The sequence below is a fragment of the Oryctolagus cuniculus genome, chromosome 18 (genome assembly GCF_051225735.1).
Source record: "Oryctolagus cuniculus isolate XC-2025 breed Fujian yellow rabbit chromosome 18, ASM5122573v1, whole genome shotgun sequence".
Classification (NCBI taxonomy): domain Eukaryota; kingdom Metazoa; phylum Chordata; class Mammalia; order Lagomorpha; family Leporidae; genus Oryctolagus; species Oryctolagus cuniculus.
This window is the reverse complement of record NC_142884.1, coordinates 12,425,516-12,452,516: the sequence shown is the minus strand read 5'-3', so window position 1 is coordinate 12,452,516 and position 27,001 is coordinate 12,425,516. Positions and strand designations below refer to the sequence as shown.

The following is a 27,001-nucleotide window of genomic DNA, read 5'->3' as shown; positions in this document are numbered from 1 at the left end:
CACGTGGACAATTTCTCTCTTTAACTCTTCCAATAAATCTTTAAGGGGGGGGGCAGCAGGAGGCAGGTGCGCGTATACACACACACACACACACACACACACACACACTCTGCACCTACACATCCGCAGAAGGGCCCGAGCCGCTGTGAAACAGGGAACTTTAGTATAAATAAAAGGGCCTGGGGAACAGGGAGGGCCCTGAGGGGCTCCCATAACTTAACACTCTCCAAAAGCAGACAGAAGCAGGGGGCGTGGCTTCCTCCCCAGGAGTGACCAGTCACATGCTGGGGACAGGGACGCAGGTTAACACTGATGTTCGAAGGGTCATTGTACTTGGCAGTGGTGGGGACAAGGCAGAGGCCACAGGGACTGCGCCATCCCCCCAGTGTCTGGGCCAGCAGGGGGCCTGCAGCAGTCCTGGGTCCCAGTTAGTCTTGTTAATGCGGCCATCCGTGGGGTCAGCGGGAAGGACTGTGGCCAGGAGGCTGGGGCACAGCGCGGGGACCCCAGCCTCCACGGCTTCACACCACTGTGCCACTTGGGGAGTTGCCTGGTTGGGAGGAGACGCCCTGGGGAAGAGGAGAGGGAGAGACGGGGAGGGGATTAGAGTGTGCCAGTGCCCAGAGGGAGCCAGTGTCCCCCAGGCTGCCGCCCACCTGGGCCTTGTCCAAGCCACCCCCACGCCAGACAGAGGCCAGAGCTCTAGGCTCGGGGACCTACATCTCAGCCAGCTCCCGGCCCGGCGGCTGGCACTTCTGTGAGCTCCGACACAGACGGTGGGGGAGCGGCAGGCGCAGAGGAGAGGGGGACACTGGGGTCCCCTCCCGACAGGGGGCGGGGAGAAGAACCTGGGACAGTCCTACCTCTACCACTGACTTGCTGGGTGACCTGGGCCAACTTCCTTCCCCTGCCTGGGCCTCGGCCTCCTCGTCTGTGAACTAGGGAGATAGAGGGGTCTATCAGAACCCAACAGGCACCCCAAAGCCCCACACCCTTGCCTCTGAGACTGCGCTCCCCACCCTAGGGAGCCAGGATCCCAAGGAGCCAGGCCTCAGCCCCTGACCCAGGGTCCTGGGCACCCGAGCCCCAGCGCCCAGCAGCGGGACAGCTGGGACTGCTCTGAACCGACAGGGTGCCAGGCCTGGGCTTCCGCTGGCGTGACACTGGGTGCCCCGCCCCCCACAGCCACCCAGGAAGCGGGTGTATCCACCCCACCGCCCACTCAAAGGCTGAGTCTGGGGTCACACAGGCACAAACATGCAGCACTGGCACCCCGGCCTCTACTGCCAGCCTGGGCCTCCCGTCGGCAGGCTAAGACCCAGACAGTGCCAGGCCTCAGGACCAATCCCGCCCTGGTGTCCTGGCCCGAAGACCCCAAAGAGCTTCGCCTTTCAAAAAACAAATTTTGGGGGCCGGTGCTGTGGTTTAGTGGACGAAGGTTCCACCTGCAGCACTGGCATCCTACGCGGGAGCCAGTTCCGGGTCCCGGCGGCTCCCCTTCCCCTCCAGCTCCCTGCCGTGCCCTGGGAGAGCTGCGGACGGCCAAGTGCTCGGGCCCCGCCCCCGCGGGGAGACCGGGAGCTCCTGGCTTCAGATCGGCGCAGCCTGGCCACTGCAGCCACGCGGGGAGTGGACCAGCGGATGGAAGACCTCTCTCCCTGCAACTCTACCTCTCAGATAAAGAAGCTCTCAAACACAACAAAGCCCGCATCCCACAGGCGGATTCGGCCGCCGGCCGGCCCGGGGACACTCACCGCCCTGCCCGGCCGGGCCCAGGTGCAGACGAGGCCCTCCTGGCAGGCGGTGATGATGCAGTCCTCCAGGAAGAGCAGCACCGTGAGGCGCTCCTGCGCGATCTTCTTGCACACCAGGGGCTCCAGCAGCGGCACCTCGTGGATGCGCGGGCACAGCGCGGTGCCCAGCACCTTGGCCGGGTCCAGGCGGCTGCGCGGCGCGGGCCCACTGGGCTTGTCCCCGCCGCCGCCGCCGCCGCCGCGGCTGATGTTGCCCAGGCTGTGGTAGCGCTTGTGCTCCCTCTCGGCCCCCCGGTCCCGCCGCTCCTGCAGCGTGAGCGTGGCGAAGCGGCCGATGCTGAACGGCGTGCCGGGCTCTGCGGCCGCCGCGCCCGGGCCCCCGGCCTTGCCACCACCGGCCGGGTGCGGGAGGCTGTTGGAGCGGGACAGCGAGCGGGGCAGGGGCCCCGGGCCAGGCTCACCGCCCCGCGAGCTGCCGGCGGCGGGCGGCGTGGTGCCAGGGGTGCCAGGGAGGGTGCGGGTGCGGGCCAGGGGCGGGTGTGGGTGCAGCACGTCTTCGGTGAGGTCCCAGAGGCAGAACTGTGTGTCCTGGCCGGCCGAGCCGAAGCGGTAGGTGATGGAGCCGGCCCTGGGCAGCGGGGAGAGCGGGACGCCTCCGGCAGAGCCTGGGCCCCCGGGCTCGGCCTCCTCCTCCTCCTCGCCGCCCCTCTCCCCATCACCGCCGGCTGTCGCCGCCTCCTCCGCCCGCGTGGTGTAGGGGTCAAAGGCTACAGCGTTGACCCAGGACTTGTGGCCGTGGCCTCGGGCCACCACGCGGCCCTCGGCGAAGGACCACACGGTAACCAGGTCGTCTTCGCCGCCTGTCACCACGTAGCGGCCGTCCGGGCTCCAGCACACACACAGCAGCCCGCCAAAGTAGCTCTTCATGAGCCCGCGCAGGAGCATGGAGTCGAAGTGGAACACGCGCAGGCAGCCGTCCTGGCTGACGCAGGCCAGGTGCCGGCCGTCGGGCGAGAAGGCAAACTCGTTGAGGGGCCCCTCGCCCACCGCCCACTTGGCCAGCGGGTTGCGGGGGGCCTTGCTCTTGGCGGCGTAGACGGCGAAGCCCTCGCCCTGCTTCAGCAGGCTGTACTGCGGCGGCGCCGAGGCACACGGGTGGCTGACGTGGTACAGGTACAGGTGGCCGCTGGCGTGCGAGGCCAGGAACAGGCTCTCCGACTCGGGCAGCCACTTCAGATAGGTCACCTTGGTCTTGTCGATCAGCCGCTGCCGGGGGAGATGGGGTGGGGGTTGGGAGAAGGCCGGCCCCCTCGTGGACCTCCTACCCAACCTGGGACCCCCAAGAAGGCCTGGGGACGGGGGCTGGCTCGCCCAGCCGCAGAAATCTTGCAAACTGAGTAAGACAGGTGGCCCCAGGGAGCTCTGGAACCCTCAGGGCCCGCCTTTGCAGGGACAGCCCCGCTGGGCCGCTCTGTGTGACCCTTCTCCCCACCCCGACCTCAACAGGCTCGACGCACAAAAGCCGGTCACAGGCCGTCACTTCCGGGGGGTGCGGGCACACAGGGCCGCGCCCCCAGAGCAGCTCCTGGCCGAGGGAATGGCAGCCCCATCCCGGCAGCGGCTTAGCCGAATCCCTTCCAAATCCCTTGCTCTTTGCCCCACAACTCACCGCCAGCCCTGGGCACACGCAGAGGGCCCGGCCCGGGGCGCCACCAACCCTGCATCCCTCCAGCCCGGCCCGGCCCGGCCGGCAGCGCGCTGCGTGGGACATTTCAGAAGGAAGCCCCTCCGCAGCCCCGGGCGCCGAGCCGGGAAAGGGGGAACAGGAGCGTCTCTGGGCACAGGGCACACGGCGACCCCCCTGAGCCTGCCGCGGCCGGGGAGCTGTCCCGCCGCAGGGCATCCGTGCCAGGCATGCGCCCTCCTCTGGGCGTTGACCTCGCATCGCCCCGGGAAGGCCCTCCCTGCAGTGTGGCCACCTGCTGGCACATGGCCAGCTCCGCTCAGGGCCCGCCCCCGCCTCCGGCGGCCGGAACCTGGCACGGGCAGCACTCGCTGCAAGGAGCTAATCGATTTCTCGCCCATTCAGCGTCCCACCGGCTCCCTCCTGCCAGGCAGACACAGGCCGTGGGACACGGCGTCCCCGCCGCAGACAAGGGCTTCTGTGGCGCCTGCGCCCAGCCACCCGGACACAGCTGCCTGCGCTCATTTCCAGTGGCCCTAGGAGGCGTGGACGCGGATCCCTTTCTGCGGAGGAGGAGAACCAAGGCTCAGGGACCGGGCGCCTTCCCAAGGTCACGGGTGAGCTACTGGTGGAGCAGGGGCAGCGAGCGACTCCCAGCTAACCACCAGCCTCAGTCTTCCCGCCTGTGAAGTGGGCGCCCCGATCCGCACCCACCTCTCCATGACAACTCAGCCGTGTGGTGCTGGGCACGGGACCGCGCTGTTCCGACCGTCACCTGTCTCCCTGCCCCTCCCCCTCCGCTCATGGCCGCCGCGGCCCGGGCGCGGCACTCACCTCCTCATTGAAGAGCTTGCTGGTGTCCTTCTTAATGAGGTCCAGGTACTGCACCTGGCCGGCTGAGAAGCCCACCAGCAGGGAGATGGTCTCCGTGGCGGCGGTGAACTGGTTGAAGTCGTGGCAGGTGGGCTGCGTGCCCTTGTAGATCCGCTTGTCGATGGGCTTCTTGAGGTCGATGGACTGGGGGGAGGAGGGAGGAGGAGGGAGGAGTTGATGGTTTGCAGGGGAGGAAGGAAGAGGGTGTTGAGGTTGGGGGAACCACCGAGAGGAAGCAGGGTTAAATCCCTGAGGGAAGTGGGCAGCCGGCGCGGGGAGGGGGCGGCCACAGACAGGAAGGCAGCCTGGATCACACACAGTAGAGGGGAAAATGACTATGAGGGTCTCCACCCCTCCCCACGGCGCCTCCAGAGGCTGGACTACCCTGGCCCCGCCGTGCCAAATCCGGGGTCACCCTGCCCGACAGCCCCCACCCCGGGACGCCCTGCCCACCAACCCCTGCCCCGCCGTGCCGAATCCGGGTCACCCTGCCCGACAGCCCCTGCCCCGCCGTGCCGAATCCGGGGTCACCCTGGCCGACATCCCCCGCCCTGGGACACCCTGCCCGACAGCCCCTGCCCCGCCGTGCCAAATCAGGGGTCACCCTGCCTGACAGCCCCCACCCCGGGACACCCTGCCCGCCAACCCCTGCTCCACCATGCTGAATCCGGGGTCACACTGCCCTACAGCCCCCGCCCCAGGACACCCTGCCCGACAGCCCCTGCCCCACTGTGCCGAATCTGGGGTCACCCTGCCCACCAACCCCTGCCCCGCCATGCCGAATCCGGGGTCACCCTGCCCGACAGCCCCCACCCCGGGACACCCTGCCCGACAGCCCCTGCCCCGCCGTGCCGAATCCAGGGACACACTGCCCTACAGCCCCCGCCCCGGGAACCCTGCCCGACAGCCCCGACCCAGCCGTGCCGAAGCCGGGGCCACCCTGCCTGCAGGGTTCGGGGTCCCCTGGGCCCTGAGCTCGATTCTTCCCAGCCCTGCCCCAACCTGGAGCTTCAGCAGCTCCCTTGGGACTTGGCACAACATTCTGAGACCCCAAAACCTCGGGGCCCCACAATCCCCTGGAACGCTAAAGCCCGGCGTCCCAGGGTTCCCTCCCATCTGGAGCCCCCAAACCTCACGACCCTACCCCCCCGTTCAGGGACCCAGCCGGCCTCATGGTACCCCCACATTTCTGCTACCCTCATAGCTCTGGGCTCTCCAGATCCCCTCATTCCTGGGGACCCCCATAAACTGCAGAGGCCCCTCAACTCCCCCACCCCGGTCCTGTAGCGATGCCGACACCTGGGGCTCTCCCCACCAGGGCCTCTCATGGCCTCGGATCCCCCAGCTGCTGACCGGGTCACCCTCAAAAGGCCTGTTACAGCCCTGGGCTCCCCGAGTCTCAAGGACCACCCCCCACCACACCTGCAGACGCCCCTGAGCCTGCGGCACCTCGGGATTCCCAAGCACCGGCAGAGCGCCGGCCCCCTAGGGCCCGGGGACCCCACCTCATCTCTGATGCCCCCGCTCGACCCTCAACGCCCACGCAGCATCGCGAGGACCTCCTGTCACGCCTCCCAAAGCCGCATGACCTGCCAGCGGCCCGTCTGCCCGGGATGGCCGCCACACCTGGGCTGCCCACGGCGGGCCCTCCCTCACTCCTCAGCACCCAGGCCTCACCCGCTGACTCCCGCGGCGGCAGCAGCCCGGGTAGAAATACAGCTCGCGGCCCAGGTTGAAGCAGACGCGGTCGCCCCCCGCGCCCAGCCCCGCGGGCGTGGCCGGCGGCTCCCCGGCCCCGGCGCCGTCGGGCTCCCCGAGGCGAACGAGGCTGAGGCGCACGGCGGGCAGCGCGGGCCCGGGCCCAGGGCCGGGGGGCGGCGGGGACGACGCGGGGCCCGCGGCGCCGGGGCCGGAGGCGGCGGCAGGGCCGGGCGGGAGTTGCGGCGGCTGGGGCGGCGCCGGGGTCTGGGCGGAAGCCGGACCGGACCTGCGAGCGGCGCCGTCCCCGGGGAGCAGCTTGTAGAAGCCCTCGCGGGTGCGGAACTGCGACTTAATCTCCGCGCAGTCCCCCATGGCGGCGCCGGGGCCCGAGCCGCCCTCCGCGCCGCCCGCCGCCATCTTGGGCGCCCCCCGGGCCCCGCAGCTGCCGGACAGTCGCCCGCCGCCGGGCCCCCTGCCGGAAGCCGCGGGACCGCGCCGGAAGAGGTGGGGTCGTCGCCCCGGCGACGCCTCTTCGATTGGCACCCGGATCCGAGGGCGGGACGAACCGCGACCGTCGCTCGGGTAACGGTCCGGGGGCTGTGGGCGGGGCGGGGCGGTGGGCGTGGCCTCCGCGCCTGTGAGCGGCTCCTGGTTGGCTGTGGGGCGTGGCCCGCAGTGGAAGGGGGCGTGGTCAGTTGAGCGCTCCGGTCCCTAGCAACAGCGCCCTAGGAACCGTTTGCCTAGCAACGCAGGGACCAGCAAAGGAAGGCATCCTCCCTGACCCGGCCTCTCTATGACGTCACAGCTGACCCCAGTGCGTCTCCTTTAGAGTCTCCGCACCGTCCGGACCTCGTGTTTTCCACTGTCTTCCTGAAGACCCTGATAGCATCTTCAACCATTACTCCCCTACCCACCCCCGCACCATGGGTTCCCTCCCCCCATCCCTGCTGGCCCCAGAAACTCCAAGAATTTCATCTGACCCGCTACTGATTAACAGTAACCCCAAACATCCTCCGTATAGTGTACCCCCTCCGTTACGTACCTCCGTAACTCCACCGCCTTCAGTCACCTCATCTTCCTAAACCCAGCTATGACCCCAGAATGTCTTCGGTCCCACAATACCGCCAATGTCCCCGGTGACCCACCTGCCCGCAGTGAGAGCCACGCCCCTCTCCTGGGGAAGCCGACCCTGCCCCCAACGCAGAGCCTGCTAGTCCCACGGACTCGGTGGCTTCTGGATTCCTCACAGGGACTTCCCAGGGGGCATCTCCCACTCAACGAGTCCTACGACCTTGCCCCCTTCCTGCCAGTCCTTAGGCCTCACCATGGCGCTGTGCTGCCACGCGCTCAGTCATGGGGCCCGGGAGCTGGTGTCTCGTCACCTCCACACCCAGGCCTTCCTCTCCTCTTCACAGCCCTGAGCCTCCCGCACCAGCCTTGTCTGATCTCCAGCCTCCTGTCTCACTCCCTCTGCCGCCATGTGGTATCTGGAGGGCCTTGCTTCTTTCATATATATATATATATATATATATATATATATATATATATATCCCACTTACTGGCTCACTCTCCAAATGCCTGCAACAGCCAGGGCTGGGCCAGGCCAAAGCCCGGAGCCACCCGGGTCTCAGATAGGAGCCATCACCTGCTGCCTCCCAGGGCGCACATTCCAGGAAACTGGGATTGGGAGCAGAGGTTAGGACTCAAACCCAGGCACTGTGATGTGGGGCGTGGGCCCCCAAGCAGCGGGGGTCTCAGCCACGGTGCCCAACGCCTGGCCCTAGAGGGAGCCCTGCAGAACAGAAGTGCGGTCAGGGCCCTCCCCTGCTCACCCCCGACCCCCAGGGCTCCCTAGTGCTGTCAAGACAAAGTGAAACCCTGGACGGTGGGGCCAGAGTTGGAGGCACTGCCAGCATCACCTCCAACCAGCTCCCTGCCAGTGTCGGGGGCAGCAGAGGGCCCTGCACCCGCGTGGGAGACCTGGATGCGGCTCCTGGCTCCTGGCTCCTGGCTCCTGGCTCCTGGCTCCTGGCTCCTGGCTGGCCCAGCCCTGGCTGTTGTGATCATTTGGGGAGTGAACCAGCGGATGGAAGACCTCTCTCTCCCTCTCTCTTTTAATTTTAATTTTTTTTTTTTTTGATAGGCAGAGTGGACAGTGAGAGAGAGAGAGACAGAGAGAAAGGTCTTCCTTTTGCCGTTGGTTCACCCTCCAATGGCCGCCGCGGCCGGCGCGCTGCGGCCGGCGCACTGCGCTGATCCGATGGCAGGAGCCAGGAGCCAGGTGCTTTTCCTGGTCTCCCATGGGGTGCAGGGCCCAAGCACCTGGGCCATCCTCCACTGCACTCCCTGGCCACAGCAGAGGGCTGGCCTGGAAGAGGGGCAACCGGGACAGAATCCGGCGCCCCGACGGGGACTAGAACCCGGTGTGCCGGCGCCGCTAGGCGGAGGATTAGCCTATTGAGCTGCGGCGCCGGCCTCTCTCCCTCTCTCTAACTCTGCCTTTCGTAAAACAGAGCTCTGAGACCCGTCCCCAGCACGGCACAGGGTTCCGTGTGCCCCTCCCCCCGTCTTGATCTGTTCATCGCCAGCTTCGGGGCTCTGTGTGGGGCGGGGGGGGGGTCTGTCTCTCCTCCATTGCCTCAGCTCCAGGGAGGCAGGACTGGGGCTGCCCGGTCACCTCTGTGTCCCCAGCACTGCTGGACTGACCAAAGGGCCTTCTAAAATGTTTCGATGTTCAGACGAACCAAGAAAGGGAAACAGCCGGGGGAGACCCGGCCCAGGCAGGCAGGTACCGCCCCGCGGAGCCCAGGGGCCTCGGCTGGGAACAAATCAATCAGCGACTCAGCCGTAAAGCTACGGGGGACCTTTTATTGGGAGCGGCTTCCTTCCTCCGCGCTACTACCCCTGCCCTCCAGGGACAGGAGGCGACCCAACAGTGAGGACGCCGGCCGTAGCCCGCAACGCACACAGCACAGGGGGACCCTGCCGGCTCCCGGGCCTCAGTCGTCCGTCTCCTCGTCTTCGTCTTCCTCCTCGTCCTCCTCCTCCTCCTCCGTGGCGGCCAGGGCTTGCTCCTGGGCCGCCTTGAGGGCCTGCTCCTCCTCCACCGTGGGGTCGCTCATCTCGGCGATGTCGGGGCCGCTGGGGTACTCCTGCTGGGCGGGGGCCGGCAGGGCCGGGTTGAAGTTGTCCGGGCTGTACTTGTGGCCCCAGCCGATGTAGATGTTCTCGAACTTCCTGCAGGGGGCGGGGACGGAGCTCAGAGGGGCCCCCCACCAGCCTGGGCAGGCAGAGCTGGAGGGCCACTGGGTGACAGGAGCCAGCCGTCGGGTGGGGGAGGGGTCTCTCCATCAAGGATTTACTGAGCACTGGCTCTGCGCCGGGCCAGGTCCAGGCTGACGCTGCCCAACAGCACGTGTGGCCGCCCGGCACTGGAAACGGAGCAGGTGCCACTGAAGGACTGACTGGGGGGGGGGGGGGCGCTGTAGCGCAGCCCGCAGTGCCGGCATCCCGTCCGTCATCCACCCAGCTCCTGGCTAATGCGCCGGGAAAGGCAGCAAGGGAGGGCCTGCCTGGGTGGGTCCCTGTCACCCACGTGGGATGCTTTCTTGGCTCCTGGCTCCTGCCTGGCCCGGCCCCAGCTGCCAAGGGCATTCATTCGGGGAGTGGGCCAGCAGGTTCCGCACCTTCACCAGCTCCCCAGGGAGCCCTGCGCACTGGGCGTGGGAAGCCCTGCGCACTGGGCGTGGGAAGCCCGGTCCAGATGCTATCCTGCCTGCTGCTGCCTGTTACAGCCAAGGCTGCTGTTTCCAGCAGTCCCGCCCAGAGCCCCTCAGGACGCCGTGCCTGTGAGCGGTCACCAGCCCCTCGCCCGTGCCACCACTCTCTAGTGTGGAACTTATCTTGGTTAGTAATGGGGCATTGGGCTGGAGGTGGGCCTGTTGTGTGGTCAATGTGCTTCCTCTGCCTGTGCCCGGGGATGTCTTTTTTTTTTTTTTTTTTAAAGATTTATTTTATTTATTTCAAAGAGTTATATATAGAGAAAAGGGGTCTTCCATCTGCTGGTTCACTCCCCAAATGACTGCAACAGCCAGAGCTGAGCTGACCCGAAGCCAGGAGCCAGGAGCTTCTTCCAGGTCTCCCAAGCAGGTGCAGGGGCCCCAGGACCTGGGCCACCTTCTGCTGCTTTCCCAGGCCACAGCAGAGAGCTGGGTTGGAAGTGGCGCCCCTATGGGATGCCGGCGCTGCAGGCCTGGGCTTTAACCCGCTGCTCCACAGCGCCAGACCCGGGGCTGTCTTTTCACCCAGGGGCCTGGGGTGAGGCGAAATCCCACCCCCAAGGAACCCTGCACGTAAGAGGACCTGGAATGGACAACAAAAGTGAGAGGTTGTGCTGCCACCTGGCGGGCGGAGCTGGTAGCGCGCCGGCCGCGGGCTCCCGAGGGCAGGGCTGGGAGGAGCCTGGGGCGCCGGGATCTGGGTACCCGCTTGTCAGGCCTTGGGGTGCAACTGATGCGAGGTCGTGAGGCGGGAAGACTTCTGAGCCCTAGAAGATCCCTCCCGGTATAGAACCGTCCGGGGACCCCCGGAAAGGAGTGAGGTTCCTTAGAAGGGAGATCCAGCCTGGGTGGCGGGGGTCATGGGGACAGGGCGAGACCCGGGTTAACAGCCTGCAGGTGCCTGCAGGTGCCTGCAGGTGCCGACGCCCCCAGGCCGGCACCACCCCCAGTCTGCTCCTTCCTTCTCTGGTCTGGGCTTCTCAGTGCGGGAGCTGAGCGGGGGCGCCACTGCCCGGAGGGGGACCTACTTGCCGATGGCGTAGGTGTAGGCGCCCGGCCAGAGGTTGGAGCGCACGATGGCCACGGAGTACTGTGGGCAGAGGCTGCAGGACAGGCGGGTGGTCCAGGGGGACATGTGCATGATCTCTGCAGCAGAGGGGGCGGCGAGGTCAGCGGGGTCCCCGCGGGCAAGGCTGGGGGTGCCCGGTCCCTGCTTGACCTGGGTGGGCCTCAGCGACCACAGCCAGGAGAGGGGGATGCCCACTGCAAGGGCTGGAGAGAGCCACTGGGGCTGGCGATGGGGGCCGCCTCCGGGCAGCCTGCCGCCCCTCCTTTCTCCCCGGCCCAGGCAGGTGGGGGTCAGCATGGCGGGGCGGGGGGGGGTCCTTACCTGCATCTTCCGAGAGCGGCGTCAGCAGCGGGGGTCCCACCTCCTGCTCCACCTCCTCCACCCCCTCGTCGGCCTTCTCTTCCTCCTCACCCAGCTCCTCCTCTTCCTCCGTCTTCTGCAGAGGGTTCACCCACGTGCAGCGGCCCTGGGGGTGGGGGGTGGGCATTCAGGTGGCTCCCCCCAGAGCGGGACGGGGGGACAGAGCCTGGCCGGGGCATTGCAAGGGGGTGAAGGACCAGGCAGTGACCCTGTCCCCGGGGTTGGGGGAGGGGAGACTGTGCATTCGCTGTGGCCCAGAGCGCGGACGTGATGGGCGCCTGCTGCAGGCGGGCACGGCTGGGCCCCAGCCCCTGCGGCACGCGGACTGTTTTGGGGGCTCCCTGTGGGCTGAGCCACTGAACACGGGGGCACAGCACCCCCGAGCAGGCTTGTGCTTCCCCAGCCCTAATGTCCAAAGGAGCTTCCTTAGCCCCCAACATGGGGGCGGGGCGGGGTGGGGGGGAGCAGTGGTGGCGCTGTGGCCCAGAGGGTGAAGCCACTGCCTGTGACACCAGCACCTGGCATCAGAGCGCCGGTTCGAGTCCCGGCTGCTCCTCTTCCGATCCAGCTCCCCGCTATGGCCTGGGAAAGCAGTGGAAGAGGGCCCAAGCGCTGGGGGCCCTGTACCCATGTGGGAGACCAGGAAGAAGCTCCTGGCCCAGCGCTGGCTGTTACAGGCATTTGGGGAATGAAGACCCCTCCTTCCCTCCCTCCTCCCCCCCTCTTCTGAAACTCTTCCAAATAAGCAAACCCGCGCAAGGATTCTGGAAGGCTCTGAAGCCCCTGTGCGCTCCCTGCGCGGGTCTCGCCGGCGCCCACCTGCGGCAGGATGTGCTGCGCGTGGTGCACCCAGTTGGCCATGGAGTCCACCAGCTCCAGCACGGGGATGCCCTCGAAGTCCGGGTTCTCCTCGAACGAGTCGCGCCCGGCGCCGCCCTCCTCCTCCTCATCGCCCTCCTCCTCGCCGAACTGGTAGAAGCCGAGCGGGCTGATGTGCGTGGCGGCCGAGATGCGCGCGATCTGCGCGCGCAGGTAGTTGGCCTCGTTGCCCGGGAAGGGCGGGTAGCTGAGCACGGGCGCGTCCAGGTGGCCCGTGAAGAACTTCCTGATCTTGCGCGCCTGCACGATCTGCGCGGGCGTCACGTGGGGCAGGCGCGCCCACGGGCGGCCCGGCTCGCTGCACACGAAGTACAGGTACTTGTTGGCGCCCGTGCGGCTCTCCTCGCGCGGCGTGGCGGGCGGCGGCCGCCAGGTGGGCTGCGGCAGCGCGTCGGCCGCCTTCTCCTCGTCCTCCTCCGCCTCCTCCTCGCCGTGCGGCTCCAGCACGTCGCCGCCCTCCAGCAGCTCCTCGCCCTCCTCCTCCTCGCCCTCCTCCTCGCCCTCCCGGAACTCCACCTCGGCCACCACGTAGCTGCGGCTCAGCCCCAGCACCTTGCCCCAGAAGCGGCACGTGTGCACGGGCTGCTGCTCGGCCAGCTGCTTCATGGCCAGGAAGATGCGGAAGCTCTCGTCGGCGCTCAGGCCCACGCCCCCCTGCTGGAAGTAGAAGGCCGCCTCCATGATGTTGGGCACCACCGTCTCCGTCTGCGGGGGCAGAGGGCAGCGGGCTGAGCGCCGCTCCCTGCCCTGGACTCTGCTGCTGGGACGCTGCAGCCCAGGGCCCCCCCAGGCAGGGAAGGAGTAAGGGGGAGAGGGTTCCTGGATGCGGAACACAAAGCCACCCTGGGGAGCACAAGCAACTCCTTTGCTTGGAGTCGGGGATGTGCGGTCTGGAGCCACAGCAGCTACCTCGGGACCCTGAGGCAGTAACGCACAGGACGAAAAGTCGTACACCACGAGGTATTGCGGCTGACCGTGGGGACACTGCGTGGCCCCCAGTAGCGTGGCCGCGCTGCCTGACCCCTCTGGCCTTGTCTTAGAGGACGCAAATGTCACTTTCGGTCGCTTTCTGTTGCAGCCAAACGCACCCCTAACACATACTCCACATACCCAGCCGACTAGGGGAAGAGGCTGCCTCCCCTCCCCCTCCCCCATCTCCTTGGCTCAGAAAGCCACGGGGGGGGGGAAGGGAGGGGGAGGCTGGCCCTGGGCTGCCACCTGTGACACCGGCATCCCATGTGGGCGCCGGTTCTAGTCCTGGCTGCTCCACTTCCGATCCAGCTCCCTGCTATGGCCTGGGAAAGCAGCGGAAGATGGCCCAAGTGCTTGGACACCTGTATCCGTGCTGAAGCCCCGGATGGAGTTCCAGGCTCCTGGCTTTGGCCTGGCCCAGCTGCAGCCATTTTTTGGCCAGCTGGGGAGTAAACCAGGGGATGAACCATCTCTCTCTCTCTCTGTGTTTTCTTTCTTAAATAGAAGGAGAGAGAGGTCTTCCACCCGCTGGTTCACTCCTCAAACCCCGCCAGCCAGGAGCCAGGGACCCCCTCGGGGCCTCCCACGCGGCTGGCAGGGGCCCAAGCACTGTCGGAGCTTTCCGGGGGCGGCGGCAGGGAGCCGGCTCCCAGGCACTGCCGCCTCCGCCACGCCAGCAGGAGAGAGCGCCACGCCCACCCGGCCACGCCCCCGCCGCAGGCTCCGCCCCTCCCCGCCGCCACGCCCACTCACCACCTCCTCCTCCATCTCCTGCTCGCCCTCCCCGCCGCCACCGCCGCGCGAGAACAGCGACTTCTGCTTCTCGGCCATCTCGAAGGTGGGCTGCATCTCGGGGTCGTCCTGCAGCGTGTCCACCTTGGGGTGGAACCACTCGCTCTGCGTGGTGCGGTTCAGAAACTCCAGGATGGACAAGGGGTCCTCGGGTCGCTGGTTCAGGATCTTGGTCAGTAGGTTCACCAGGTGTTCATACCTGCGTCCGTGGGCGGGGGGGGGGAGCGGTGGGAGGTGGGGGCATCCTTGAGTCAGCTCTGGAGCCCTGGCGCGGGGGTGGGGGTCCAGCCGGGAACGGGAAGTGTGCTCGCCCTGGTGGGGCTGGGTGCGGACAGGTGGTTAACTATGCAAGTTGATGGCGACTTCTATGGGGACAGAGCTGGGGGCGCGTGCTGGGGCTGACAGGTGGCCAGGGGAGGGCTCAGCTGGGATCTGCACGAAGGGAGGGGGTCAGGGTGGGCGGTTCCTTCCGTGCATGGGCCCGAGACGCCCGGGCACCAAGACCCAGGGACGCGAGCAGAAGGGGACATTCCCTGCCCATCTCAGCAGGCGGCACAGAATGCCGCGCCATGGTTAAGTAGGGGGGTGAAGGGAGACCGGGACCAGGGAAATCAGAATTCTAGGACATTCAGCGCCAGCTCGTATTTCCACCCCCCCCCCCCGCAGAGATTTTTTTATAGTCTTATACGGGGTGGCCAAGGGTCACCCATGAAGGCTAAAGGTTTGAATCCTCCCGTTTGTATTTAATGCTGCACGGAGCCAGCGTAGTAATCTGAGGATTGGGAAGGGGCCAGAACTCTCGGCCTATCAACCCAGGGACTGTGGGAAGGCGGTGGGGTGTGGGTGTGCCCGGGGGGCTGGGCCCAGGTCGGGAAGGGTCAGGGGCCTGGCTGGGGCCATAAGTGAGGACGGCAGCCAGCCTGTGCGACCAGGGCCACCTGACTTCAGGGCTGGGGGGAACCTCTGACCCTGCAGCTCCCGAGAGCTGGGAGATCTCCCGCGGGACCGGGAGCCCTTGAGTCCTACTGGATTCTAGAATCTGAGGCAGGGGCGGGCTGTGGGGAGGGGCTGTTCACCTCCCTGACCGCCCACCACCTCCCTCCTCCTCCTCGCCTGTCTCACGCCTGTCCTACTCCTGTCCTGCCCCCTAGGACTGCCCCTGGGCGGCCCTGGCCCTGGCCGGATCAGGGCTCCTGCATGTGGGAGGCTTGGCCTTGGCCGGGACCCTCCCCCCCCACCCCGTCCCGGCCCCTCTCACAGGCTGAGTTCGCAGCCGACGCTGGTCTGCAGCAGGTAGGCCTTGGCGTTCTGCACGGCCAGCTCCCGGGCGTGAGGCTCGGGCATCTCCACGTGGAAGGGCACGAAGCCCAGGTCCGAGGGCAGGAAGGGCAGGGCAGGGTCGTCCCTGAGGTAGGGCCCGTGCGGGGTGTCCTCGCCAAACTGCTCTTCCCTCGGGTAGAAGCCGAACTGGCCCAGGTTGGCCCGGGGGTCCTGGTAGGGGGACTCGAACTGCTGGAAGAAGCCGCCGGAGCCCTGCTGCAGCTGCTGCAGCAGCAGCTGGGTGGTGTGCTCGCCGGCCGAGACCCTGCCCTCGCTCGCGTAGCCCTGGAACTCCGGGGGGAAGCCCAGCCCTGTGGAGTACTCCAGGCTGGTCGCCCGGGCGTCCGGGGCCATCATGGGCAGGTTCCCGTCTGGGGGCAGCCCGGCGCCCTGGGACCAGCGGAGGCTGTGCCGGGGCAGGCTGGAGCGGGTGTCCTGGCTGGCCTGCGCCTCGGACAGCAGCATCTGCCGCGCCTCCTCCGACAGGGCCTGGGGCTGCGAGAGCTCCCGGCTGCGCCGCGGCTCTGAGCTCTGGGAACCCTGCCGGCTCCAGGGCTGGCGGGACGGGTACTCAGGGTCAGGGGGCTGGTCCCCCATGGCAAGAGAGGGGCGAGCGTCCGGGCCGGAGGGAGGCTTGCGGGCAGGCACCCGACCAGCAGCCGCAGCGACACCGTAGCCAAGGCCCGAGGGACGGGCCGTTACCAGGCGGGGCGCGCATGCGCAGTCCTGCGCCCGAGCCCCCTACGGGTACCACGCAGACCCCTAGCGGCCCCGCACACAGACACCACACCCACGCCCTAGGCCTGCCATCTCCTTTATTTTATTTAAGGCAAAACATCTGGCCAAGCACCCCCCCCCACCCCTGCGCCCCGTCAGCTGTGCCCCTTGGCCTCGGGCTCCCCCGCTTCCTCGGCGGCAGGGCTGGGGGTCTTCACGGCCTCGTCGGCTGCAGGGGCGAGGGCCTGGGGGCTCCGCTCCTCCTTCCCGCTGGCCGCCGCCTCCTGGGAGCAGACAAGCGCAGGTGAGGGCGCCGGCCCGGCCTGGCCCGCTGAGCTCCGCGGCGCCCCGGGCGACGTCCCTACCTTGGGCAGGGGCCCCTCGAGGCTGGAGTCCAGCAGCGCGGCCTCACTCAGCCCCGAGTCCACATCCACGCTGATGAAGATGCCGGGGGTCTCGCACTCGGGCCCCTCGTCCCGGAAATCTATGGCTTCTTCCGCCGGGGGAGGGCCCGGCCGCGCAGAGTTGGAGGAGGAGGAGGAGGATGTGGAGGAGGACGAGGAGGAGGAGGAGGACGAGGAGGTGGAGGATGGGGCGGGGGGTGCAGGCTTCAGCTTCTGCTCCTCCTCCAGCTGCCGCTTCAAGGCCTTCTCCTGAGCCAGCCGCAGGCCGATGAGGTCCTGAGGGGGCCGCGGGGCTGCGGCCGGGGCCGGGGCCGGGGCCGGGGCCGGGGCTGGGGCCGGAGCCGGAGCCGGGGCCAGGGCCAGGGGCTCCAGGTCGTCCTGGGTTTGGGAAGGGGCGCACGAGCTTAGAGATGGGCGAGCTCAGAAGACAGCGGGCATGGGGAGACGGGACCAGCTGAGGCAGAGCGAGGCAGGGGCACGGGGCCAGGGGCTTGTCGCTGGTCACGGGGGAGGGGCAGGGCACCGTGCGCACAGGAGGCTCCGAGAAGCCCTGGGCTCTAGGGCTCTAGGGTAGGAGGGGGGCGCCAGGGCCTCCCTGGCTGGGCTGCAGGGCTCTCACCTCTTCCATGGGCCCCGCAGGTGCCTCCTTAGCCTCTGGCTCCTGCTTGCCGCTGGCCTCCAGGATGGCCATGATAGAGTTGGGGATGTGTGCTTGCTAGGAAGGTGGCAGGAAGGGGGCGCTATGGAGAGCTCTGGCTTCCTGCGGCAGGGCAGGAACCCCCTGACCACCCCACCGTGAAGTTCCCAAGGCTGAACCCCTGGGGTACCTGGTGGGGGGTGAAGGAGCGGACGTGGGCCAGCAGGGGCTCGCGGAGCTCCGGGCACTTGTCAAAGACGGCCCCCAGCTGCTGGGGCGGCAGCTGCAGGATGACCTGGAAGCTCTGGGGCTTGGTGCGCTGGCAGCACTTGATGAAGCCCTCCCACACCTTGGGGTACTTCCAGACCTGGCAGGGCGGGGAGGATGCCGTCAGGGGCCCGGGTCTGCACAGCCCTCACCTCCCTCCAGAGGGCCTGGACTCCCAGCCGGGGCAGGAGGGCAGCTTGGGAAAGGCGTGGGAGGAAGTCAGGCGCCCTGGAGACCACTGGGGACGCCCATCCTGCATCGGGGTGCCAGGGTTCAAGTCCCGGCCCCACTGCTGAGCCTGCTTCCTGCCGGGAGGCGGCAGGTGACGGCTCAGGACTTAGGAACCCACTTGGGAGACCCGGGTTAACTTCCTGGCATTGGCCTGGAGCAGCCTTAGCTGTTGTGGGCATCTGGGGGAGTGGATCTGTGAACAGGGGTTCACTCTCTCTTTAAAAAAAAATAAAAATAAAAAAGGCAAAACCCAGAGCCCAGCTTCCCAGAGTGCTCCCTGGGCCTGGCCTAAGGACCAGGGAAGCACCAGCTTTCTACTCTCGGAGCAGCCTCAAGAGGGCGACACTCGCTCTGCTACACAGAAGAGGCCAGCGGCGCAGGCGCTTGTCCAGGATCCCGGGGGGACGGAGGCAGGAGAGACTTGAACTCAGCTACCCCTGAAGCCGCAGAAACCTCACGTGGCAAGCTGAACCCAGTCTGGGGCCGTTCTCAAGGCCCAAAGTCCTCGGGCCACCTTTCAGCCCCAGCTGGCATCCCCGAGGCCCGCCCCTCCCTCAGCCGGGGCCGGGGGCGGGCGGGTTACCTGCTTCATGATGAGGCGGGACAGGATGTTCATGACGAAGCCCCCCAGGCGGGGGTACATGGTCAGGGACTGGATGACGGTCCGCATGAGCAGCATGGGCAGGGGGCTCTGTTCCATCAGCTGCTGCATCACCACGGCCAGCACCTCCGACGTGTACACGTTCCGCTCCGCGAAGCACAGGTTGGTGGCTGGAGGCGGAGAGTGGGCCTGTCCTCCCTGTCCAGCTGCCCCGGAACGGAAGCCCCGCCTCCCTTGCAGCCAGTGCCCCAGCCCAGCTGCTGGCCCCGGTGAGGGGAAGGGCCAGGGCCGGCCATGACCTCCACCTCCCAGGGAGGCAGGAAGGCCCCCACCCTTGGGGAGCCTGCGCTGCGGGCCTGCCCCGGGCTCACGCGGGGCAGGCCGTGGGACATCTTGGGCCCCTTAGCGAGGGTGACCTTGGGGAAGGCTGAGCCAGGAAGACGCGGCGCCAGGGTGCAGGGGCCTCACCCCTGCCAGGCAGGCGGCAGCGGCCGAGCTCCACAGGGCCCTAAGGGGCTGGGAGGCACCACTGCCCAGCCCAAACCCTGGCCAGGTCCTGGGGCCTGCGCTGGGCTGGCACCAGGCCTAGGGCCGTGTGGGGGACAGCAGAGGTGGGAGGCAGGGAGGGTGAGCGTGGAGGGGGCAGCTCTGGGCGGGGCTCCTGCAAGCATGGGTGGGGCTGCCGCTGAGGTGCTTCCTCCCAAACACCACCACCGCGTGAGGAGTGTGTCAGCCACAAGTCTTTATTGAGCCACGAGGCCCCCTCCACAGGCTAATGGGGAATGGGGGCACATAAGGCACGGGCACTTGGAGGGCGAGGATGGAGGCGTTACAAGTGGGGGCAGAGCTGTAGTGGGCACCTGCCAGAAACCCCCGGAAGTCAGGTTCTCCTGAGTCCCGCCTGCCGGTCCCCACCCCCCGCACACACTCTGCCCCCAGCTCCGCCCCAGCCCCCTACCCAGTCTACCCAGCCTGAGGGGTCTTCTCCAAGTTCAAACCCGACTCTGCCCCTCCCAGAGGCACTCAAGCAGTCAAGGCCAAACTCCCACGGTGGCCTGTGAGGCCCCCACAGGGGTGGCTCCTGGCCCATTTCCCAGTAGCCATTACTCCCTCACACTTGAGGTCCAGCTGCTACCTCACCCCTACCTACCCATCCCTGGTCTCAGCCGGGCGGCCCCTCGTTCAGGAAGCCCTCCCTGACGCTCCACACCCTGGCTGAGTCAGGGCCCCTCTGGGCTATCCCACTGCCTCCCTTTCTGGACTGTGAAACCAGGAGACAGGGCTGGGGCTCCCCGCTGTGTCCCCCAGGACAAGTGCTCGGCGAGTTTGCCAAGGTAGGCCAGCTCTCCAGGTGGGCGCGGCTGGCCAGAGGAAGAGGCCGCTCCCGTTCACAGCACAGGGGGCGGGGGCTCCGACAGTGCAGAGGCCTGGCCGTCTCCACGTGGGCTTTGGCGACCAGGAAAGCCGGTGGTGCCCAGCAGGAGGCTGCTCTGGGATGGCTGTGGGCAGCTGGGGGCCCCCCAGGAATGGAGGCTGTGCAGGCCGGGGACGGAGGGGCGGAAACACGGGGGGAGTCAAGAGTGGGTCTTAGGGCTGGTGCTGTGGCGTGCCAGGTAAAGCCACCGCCTCTGACGCCGGCATCCCATATGGGCACCGGTTCGAGTCCTAGGTGCTCCAATTCCTATCCAGCTCCCTGCTAATGCGCCTGGGAAAGCAGTGGAAGATGGTCCAAGTGCTTGGGCCCTGACACCCATGTGACAAACCCGTTAAGAAGCTCCTGGCTCCTGGTTTTGGCCTGGCCCAGCCCCAGCCATTGTGGCCATCTGGGGAGTGAACCAGCGGATGGAAGATCTCTCTCTCCCTCTCTGTAACTCTTCAAATAAATAAATAAATCTTAAAAAAAAAAGTGGGTCCTGCTGACTTTCCAGGGCCCGGCCACTGGACGCCTGTGACCGCTGCTCTGGGTTCCTCCTGTAACACTGCTGGGACCACCAGGCCCACACGGCTGAAGCCACGGTGCTTGTGAACCCGGGCGGGGCGGGGGGCCACCCTACCTCAGCTCGTCAGGGTCAGGGCCTCCAAGGCCACGCTCCTGGACTACGCCCTGTGGGACGTGTCTGTCCAACAGTAGCCTTGGGGCCTGTCTTAACGCGGGCTTTACGTTCTCGCCAGCTCCGCCCACAGAGGTGCCTGAGACACTCAGGAGCTGGACAGGAGGCCCCCCGCCCCACCTGAGGGGGACTCGAAGGACAGCTGTGGAGCAGGGAGGGAGACGGGCACTCGGGGAGAGGCGCTCTGGGAAGCTGGCCCTGAGGCCAGGGGCCCCGGGGGCTGCCCCTTCTCAGGTCCATGTGGCTGGGGTCGCTGTGTTTTCCACCACACTACGTAGTTGCTCTGTGTGTCCCTGGGCAAGTTACTTAGCCTCTCTGGAACCTCCACTTCCTTGTCTACAAAACGGAAGTCAACACACTAACTAGGTGAGGTATGCTGGGGTCAGCAGGGGTGGGAGGCACTGAGGGAGAGCAGTGGGTGGTGACCACTGGGGGCGGCCACACTTGCCCCGACCCCTGCTGCCTCGGCTCCGGCAGCTCAGGCCTGAGGCCTCGTGGGCCGGCAGCGCGCCGTGTGTGGAACTGCCTTGGGTGGGCTCTGCTCAGGGCGGCCCTCACTTGCTGGGAGCATGCTGTGCTAGCCCAGTGGGCTCCCTGGGCCAGGGCGGGGCAGGGCGGGGGAGGTCCCCAGCGCTCAGGGCGGCCCTCACTTGCTGGGAGCATGCTGTGCTAGCCCAGTGGGCTCCCTGGGCCAGGGCGGGCAGGGCGGGGGAGGTCCCCAGCGCTCAGGGCGGCCCTCACTTGCTGGGAGCATGCTGTACTAGCCCAGTGGGCTCCCTGGGACAGGGCGGGGAGGGCGGGGAGGGCTGGGCCTCACCTTTGATGATGGACTTCATGTCACATTTCACCGAGTCGATGTTGTGCAGCGCGATGAGGAGCTCTCCGGGGTTCAGGGGGGACAGGGCCGAGTTGCCCTCACCTGCGGCGGGTGGAGCAGGGGTGGGGGTGGCGGGATGGAGCCCGAGTTCCCCAGGGAAGGGAAGTGACTAAAGACGGGAGCTCTCTGCTTTGAGAGGGCTGGAGCCAGAAGCCAGAGACCAGGCAGGGGTGCTAGAGCGGGGATCGGACCGCAGCCCTAAAACCCGACTGGGCCCCAACACGAGGCAGCTGCTCACAGGAACCGGCAGCATGAGAGCCAGGCCAGAGCCATCGCTGCAGCAGGGGTCCAGGGGAAGGGAGGGGAGACCGGGATTCTCTGGGGTATCCTGCGTGGGCCAGCCCCTCCGACTCTGCCCTAGCCCAGGCCGCAGGGTAGAGGGGCCCAGGACCCATTTTACTACTTGGCAACTTTTGAGTGGAACGTTGTACTTTGGTTTCTTTTTCACCGCATCAGACAGGCCTGAGGCTGGGGAGAAGCCAAGGCTTGGCACTGCCACCTCAGGCTGCCAGGGGCTCTGGGACATGGACTCCAGTGTCAGGGCCAGGGAGCAGAGGAAGCCCCTCTAGCAGCCCCCTGGGGGGCTCTGGGACATGGACTCCAGTGTCAGGGCCCAGGGAGCAGAGGAAGCCCCCTGGGGGGCTCTGGGACACGGACTCCAGTGTCAGGGCCCAGGGAGCAGAGGAAGCCCCCTGGGGGGCTCTGGGACAGGGACTCCAGCGTCAGGCCCAGGGAGCAGAGGAGGCCCCTCCAGCAGCCCCCTGGGGGGCTCTGGGACAGGGACTCCAGCGTCAGGCCCAGGGAGCAGAGGAGGCCCCTCTAGAAGCCTCCTGGGGGGCTCTGGGTCACGGACTCCAGTGTCAGGCCCAGGGAGCAGAGGAAGCCCCTCTAGAAGCCTCCTGGGGGGCTCTGGGACAGGGACTCCAGTGTCAGGGCCCAGGGAGCAGAGGAGGCCCCCTGGGGGGCTCTGGGACAGGGACTCCAGCGTCAGGCCCAGGGAGCAGAGGAGGCCCCTCCAGCAGCCCCCTGGGGGGCTCTGGGACAGGGACTCCAGCGTCAGGCCCAGGGAGCAGAGGAGGCCCCCTGGGGGCTCTGGGACAGGGACTCCAGCGTCAGGCCCAGGGAGCAGAGGCCCCTCCAGCAGCCCCCGGCCGGGGGAGGGGCGCGGCCTACCGTGCTGGGTGCCCAGCAGGCGGTTGAAGACCTCCTTCACCACGATGGGGTTGAGCTTGATGAGCTTAGGCAGGGCCTGGATCACCTCCTTCTACAGGGAGGAGGCGCAGGGGGTCAGACCCCCCCCCCCAAGCCATCACCTGGGGGGCTCACCCGTCCCCACACAGCGCCCTTCTCATCACTCCCCCTGTGCCCTCAGGGCCCTTCTCCCCACCTGGCTAGTAACTGGCACCTGTCCCCGGGGCCTGGCTAAGCACCTCACACACTATGGAGGTGCAGCCGTGGCCCACAGCTCACTAGGGGCGAGGCCCTGAGTGCAGGGAGGGGAGCTTCCCATAGGCGGGGAACACGTGGGGAGTCACGTGACCCACATCTGACAGGGGAGAGGCGGCTCGGGAGGGGAAGTGTCCTGCCTGAGGCTGGAGGATGAGGCGGAGCGGGGCTGGCCCCAGCGTGTGCGCTCCCCCAGGTCCGGGGCAGCGGTGTCAGCACTGGCACACCCCCGCACCGGCGCCTGCGCCTGTGCCCTCCCCGCCCCAGCCCGCCCCATACCTTCTCCAGCCCGTTCAGCACGGGGATGAGGAAGCGCACGTCCGGCAGCCGCTTGTGGTACAGGTCGCGGACCCGCTTCACCAGCTCCGGGGAGGGCGGGACTGCAGGGAGCAGCGGTGCCGGTGGGGGTGGGTGAGGGCGGGCGCCAGGAGAGGAGAAATGGGGGGGTGTGCAGCAGGGTTCATGGGGCCCCACGCTGCTCCTGATGGGGAGACCCCGCCCCCCGAGGACCCAGCTGCTCTGATTCCCGGGGTCGGGGAGGCGGGTGGGGCCCGGGCACCTTTGTCTGTGAGGCTGTGCAGACATCGGGTGACCAGCGTCTCGGCCCCCTTGGGGCAGTGTTCCACCAGCAGCAGCAGCTCTGGGGAGTTCATGCCCATCCCTCGAATCTGCAGCCAGAGGACGGGAGGGAGGCCGGGTCAGCGTGCAGAGGGGGGCGGGGGGCTACTGGGACTTGGGGTGAGGACTACAGGGCTTGGGGGGCCGGGGATCTGGCAGAGGCCGCGGGACTGTGGTCTGTGGTCAATGGAACCGTCTCGGGTGGACCTGGCCTTGGCTCAACCCCTCAGCCTCTGCCCTGCGTTCTGCCCTCTGCTGTCTCAGATCTGCCCTGGCCTTCGGAGGCCCACCTGGGCATCGTCGGTGATGGCTCGCCTGGCTCTCGCCCACCCCTGTCTGACGGCCACCACCCCACCCGGGCTGTGTGGAGTCAGCCCCGCCATGAGCACGAAGCCCAGGGAGCCTGGCCAGGCCGCTCGTTTCCCACTCAGCAGCCACGGCCCTCAGCCCACGGGTCAGCATCCGCGGGGCTGGCTTCCCCACAGTGGCCCACCATGGAAACGGCGCGGACTCTCCTGGGCGCGGGCGCCAGGAGTGTGGGCACCAGGCCACTTCCTTTTTTGTTGTATTAACCAATGTTGAAAGACTGTCGGGGCGGAGGTCAGCACGCGGTCCCACGTGCGCAGCAGACGGGCAGGGCCGACGCTAGCGTGTGCGCCCCAGCTGCTCCTCGCCAGGGCAGCCAGGGTTCCCGCGGCGGGCGGGACAGCCGCACGCGCGCGCTGGCAGCACGGCAGGCTCATGGGCGGCAGTGCTCAGAGGGGCCATGTTCGCAGGGTCCCTGCAACACCCGGGGGCTCTGGGTTACTCCCCTGCTTTCACTGAAGGGGACCAAAGTTGCTGTGAGAAAGTGAGAGGCAGAACAGGACCCCAAGTCTGTCCAACTCCAAGCTCTGAACTGTGGGGCCGCTGTGTTGTCTTTTCATGGCTAATGGGGCCCCTGGGGGGCGGCCACCCTGGGTGCTCAGCACAGGCGCAGCGGAGGTGCCCCAGGAAGGGCGGAGTCAGGGATCAGCCCCACCCACAGGCAGGCGGGCCTGGACTCAGCCCCACCCACAGGCAGGCGGGGCCTGGGGGGCTCGGAAGCCTCACCGGCTGCTCGATGACCCTCAGCACCGTGCGCTTGATGTCGGCGATGGCCTCGGTGTACACGGCGGCCAGCTCGTGGATCAGCTTGTGGTTGTGAGGCAAGAGGGCCAGGTAGAGGTGCAGGCACTGCTTCACCGTCTCCTCGGTCCAGGGCGCCGCCACCTCTGACAGGGAGGGACGGGCATGAGACGGCCCCGCCCCCCTGCTCAGGCCACGTCTGTCCCTTCTCGGGGAGCAGATCGGCAGGGACAAGAGGCGGCCAGAGGGCCCTGGGCAGAACAGCAGGACGGAGGACTCCCGCTCAGCCTGCTGTGACCCCCGAGCCCCAGGCGGCTGGAAGGACCTTCCTCAGCGCGGCCCCGCTCCGCCCCTGCTGTACGGGGTCCTGCTGGGTGTCCCCGCGCCCTCAGGATTGAAGCCCAGCCCCTCAGCGAGGCCGTCCCAGCGCCCGCCCGCCCGCCCGCCTCTTCCTGCCCATCCAAGGCAGCCCTCTATTCAGGCCAGACGCCACCCCGACCAACGGCCCCTGCACCTGCCTGTCCCTGGGGTCCCAGGCAGCCTGTCTCCCCTGGGAAGGTTCCCACTTCCAGGCTGGGCTGGGCCTCCCGTGCTCCCCCGTCAGACCCCAAACCTTCCTGCTCAGCTGCCCCTTTACTGGAGGCCCACGTGCCCCGGGTGGTTCTGGGGGATCTGGGGCTTTGCCGAGGGACTTGGCCTGAGGCGGCCCTGCCTGGCCTTCCTGGAGCGCCGCTCGCGCCCTAGGCTGTCGTCTCCCGGGCTCGACACACACGTGACGAGCAGGCAGCACACCTGTGTCCTTGTCGGCCCCGAAGAGCACCGAGGGTGGGTTGGGGTGCACCAGCAGCTGCAGGTAGTTGAGGGCGAACTTCTCCACGTACTCCCGCAGCTGCTCCTTCTCGTACATGCGCTTGATGAACAGCAGGGCCTGCGAGCGCACCTGAGGGGACAGCGGAGCCCTGCAGAGCAGCTGGCGACGCAGGGGAGCGGGCACGCGTGTGGAATGGGAGTCTCGGCCTGAGGCTGGCTCTACCCCACCTCCTTTCCACCTCTCAGCCCTGTGTTCTACGGCCCCGGCCTCGCTCACTACACTCCGGGGAGAGGGAGCTTCCCTCACTCCCTCAAAAGTGACGCTGTGGCCAAGCACCCGGTTCTGACACTCGGCCCAGGAGGCCCTGGCCTTTCCTGGAGCCATCTGACGCCATCTGCCAGGAGCAGGGACAGCGGGGGCGGGTCCAGTGCACGGCTTTGTCCACACAGCTGCACAGGGCCAGATGTGCACCGTGGCCTGTCTACTGGCAAAGGAGCCGACGGAAGACAAGCGGCGACAGGCTGAGGGGCCCCTTCGACCATAGTCCTACGTTTGTTCCACTGAGAGCACACCCACCTACTTGTGTTTCCGTTCTCGGCTCTCAGGTCCCCTCCTGCAGGAAGCCTTCCTTGAACACCTCCCTTGCCTGCACACAACCAGACGCGGCAAAGCCCTCCCAGGGACTACCACGGCTGCACTCGGCGTCCTCACTGCCTGCTCCATGGTTAGCACCCAGGTGCCAGTACAGGACCGACACCTCCACCGCAGGGACAGGGAGCGTGGGCCTGGCCCTGCGGGCGGGGTGTGCACTTACGGGACTCGTGCACAAGTCCCTGGCTTCACTGAGAATGAGAAACAAAACCACCAGAGCCTGCTGCAAGGGCTCGAGGCCCGAGCCCAAGTCCAGGGATGGGAGGAGGCCGGCTGCCGCCCTGGCCAGGCTGCTGGGCGAGCCGCTCGGCGGGGCTCACCTTGTCCTTCTCGTGGGAGCTCAGGTCCAGGAGGACATGCAGGTACTGGAACTGACGGGACGGGCGCTTGAAGATCAGGTCTCGGAGGGTGGACATGCCCAGGTAGGTGCGACTCTGTGGCAGGAGGGGGCGCCCAGAGCTCAGCCTGTGGCACCGGGCCTGCAGGACGGGTCTCTCGCCGCCCCTGCCTGCATCAGGCCCACAGGGCTGCCCACCGGGCCCTGCTCCCCTCCGGAGGCCGCCTGCCTCACCTCGTCCTCGCAGTACTTGCGGATCACCTCCAGGGCACTCTCGGTGATCAGCGGCGCCTCCAGCACAACCTTGGTGAAGATCCTGGCAGAGGGAGAAACAGGCCCAGCTGCAGAGGCCCCGGCCCGCTGCCCACCTCCCGGAGTGCGCTCCGCCCCAGGTCACAGCGCTGCGCGGCTGCACAGACCAGGCTGCGGCTGGGTGATCTGGGCAGGTGCTCTCCCTGTGGGATCCCTCTTGTCAAGCGGGAACTCCTAGGGTTAAGCCACTGCGTGCCAACACCGCACCCTGTACCAGAGTGCCAGCGCGAGCCCTGGCTACTCCGCTTCCAATCCGGCTGCCTGCGAATCCTCCTGGGAGGGCAGCAGGTGATGGCCAAGTGCTTGGACCCCTGCCACCCGTGAGGGGCACCCAGATGGAATGCCAGGCTCCTGGCTTCAGGCTGGCCCAGCCCTGGCTGTTGTGGGCATTTGGGCAGTGAACCAGTGAAAGGAAGACCTCTTTTTCTAGTAGATTAAGATAAACATTTTTTAAAAACAGGAATGCTTAACTTTAGTATAGCAATGGGAGGGGATCGTTCTAGATCTGAGAGCCAAAAAAGGCCACCCCGAGGAACACTGGAGTCAATGCTGGCAGGTGAGGAGAAGCCAAGAGCAGGACAGCATTCCTGGCAGAATACAAAGCACCAGGCCCTGACCTTGCCAGTCTGAGGGCCAGACAGCAGGCCACTGTGGTAACGTCTGGGGTGCTGGGTCACCCAGGCCTCCTGGG

General features: G+C 67.4%; 3 protein-coding genes across 10 annotated transcripts in view; all 3 read right to left on the bottom strand.

Moving 5' to 3' along the window:
* Positions 1-6: 6 nt before the first annotated feature.
* DMWD (DM1 locus, WD repeat containing) lies at positions 7-6,549 on the bottom strand. Of its 2 annotated transcripts, XM_051840106.3 has the most exons (5): positions 5,989-6,546; positions 4,273-4,455; positions 1,755-3,020; positions 864-938; positions 7-569 (listed from the first exon to the last, which is right to left on the bottom strand). In XM_051840106.3, the coding sequence occupies exons 1-5, from the start codon at positions 6,427-6,429 to the stop codon at positions 522-524; spliced, it is 2,013 nt and encodes a 670-aa protein (XP_051696066.3). In that variant the 5' UTR covers positions 6,430-6,546; the 3' UTR covers positions 7-521. The 2 variants fall into 2 exon arrangements, with proteins under 2 accessions (XP_051696066.3, XP_051696067.3); XM_051840107.3 differs by lacking the exon at positions 864-938 and having other exon boundaries at positions 5,989-6,549.
* A 2,307-nt stretch (positions 6,550-8,856) lies between these two features.
* RSPH6A (radial spoke head 6 homolog A) lies at positions 8,857-15,914 on the bottom strand. 2 transcript variants are annotated; one of them, XM_070062078.2, is made up of 6 exons: positions 15,122-15,912; positions 13,825-14,062; positions 12,040-12,804; positions 11,182-11,326; positions 10,820-10,937; positions 8,857-9,249 (listed from the first exon to the last, which is right to left on the bottom strand). In XM_070062078.2, exons 1-6 carry the CDS (start codon positions 15,778-15,780, stop codon positions 9,012-9,014), a joined length of 2,163 nt encoding a protein of 720 aa, XP_069918179.1. In that variant the 5' UTR covers positions 15,781-15,912; the 3' UTR covers positions 8,857-9,011. The 2 variants fall into 2 exon arrangements, with proteins under 2 accessions (XP_069918179.1, XP_069918181.1); XM_070062080.2 differs by lacking the exon at positions 10,820-10,937 and having other exon boundaries at positions 15,122-15,914.
* Positions 15,915-15,981: 67 nt separating this feature from the next.
* The window catches only part of SYMPK (symplekin scaffold protein), a 36,763-nt gene continuing 25,743 nt past the window's right edge, over positions 15,982-27,001 (bottom strand). For 5 of the 6 annotated variants that reach the window (XM_070062074.2, XM_070062075.2, XM_089319188.1 and 2 more), the window contains 13 exons: positions 26,233-26,314; positions 25,982-26,095; positions 24,992-25,139; positions 24,185-24,345; positions 23,034-23,142; positions 22,754-22,854; positions 22,202-22,292; positions 20,969-21,070; positions 18,023-18,210; positions 17,132-17,308; positions 16,924-17,019; positions 16,266-16,682; positions 15,982-16,184 (listed from right to left, as the gene is read on the bottom strand). In XM_070062074.2, coding sequence (XP_069918175.2) covers positions 16,056-16,184; positions 16,266-16,682; positions 16,924-17,019; positions 17,132-17,308; positions 18,023-18,210; positions 20,969-21,070; positions 22,202-22,292; positions 22,754-22,854; positions 23,034-23,142; positions 24,185-24,345; positions 24,992-25,139; positions 25,982-26,095; positions 26,233-26,314 — 1,915 coding nt within the window. In that variant the 3' untranslated portion in view covers positions 15,982-16,055. Of the gene's footprint in view, positions 16,185-16,265; positions 16,683-16,923; positions 17,020-17,131; positions 17,309-18,022; positions 18,211-19,091; positions 19,574-20,968; positions 21,071-22,201; positions 22,293-22,753; positions 22,855-23,033; positions 23,143-24,184; positions 24,346-24,991; positions 25,140-25,981; positions 26,096-26,232; positions 26,315-27,001 lie in introns of those variants that run through there. The other variant, XM_089319189.1, reaches the window with a different exon arrangement.

Coding starts and splice junctions, on each gene's coding strand:
- DMWD (XM_051840106.3), bottom strand. CDS start 6,429: ATGGCGGCGGGCGGCGCGGAGGGCGGCTCGGGCCCCGGCGCCGCCATG. Junction 939..1,754: donor GGGCCCGGCCGGGCAGGGCG/GTGAGTGTCCCC, acceptor CTATCTCCCTAG/TTCACAGACGAGGAGGCCGA. Junction 570..863: donor CCAGCAAGTCAGTGGTAGAG/GTAGGACTGTCC, acceptor CCTCTTCCCCAG/GGCGTCTCCTCCCAACCAGG.
- RSPH6A (XM_070062078.2), bottom strand. CDS start 15,780: ATGGGGGACCAGCCCCCTGACCCTGAGTACCCGTCCCGCCAGCCCTGG. Junction 14,063..15,121: donor GTCGGCTGCGAACTCAGCCT/GTGAGAGGGGCC, acceptor CCACGGACGCAG/GTATGAACACCTGGTGAACC. Junction 11,327..12,039: donor CGCAGCACATCCTGCCGCAG/GTGGGCGCCGGC, acceptor CCCCACCCCCAG/GGCCGCTGCACGTGGGTGAA.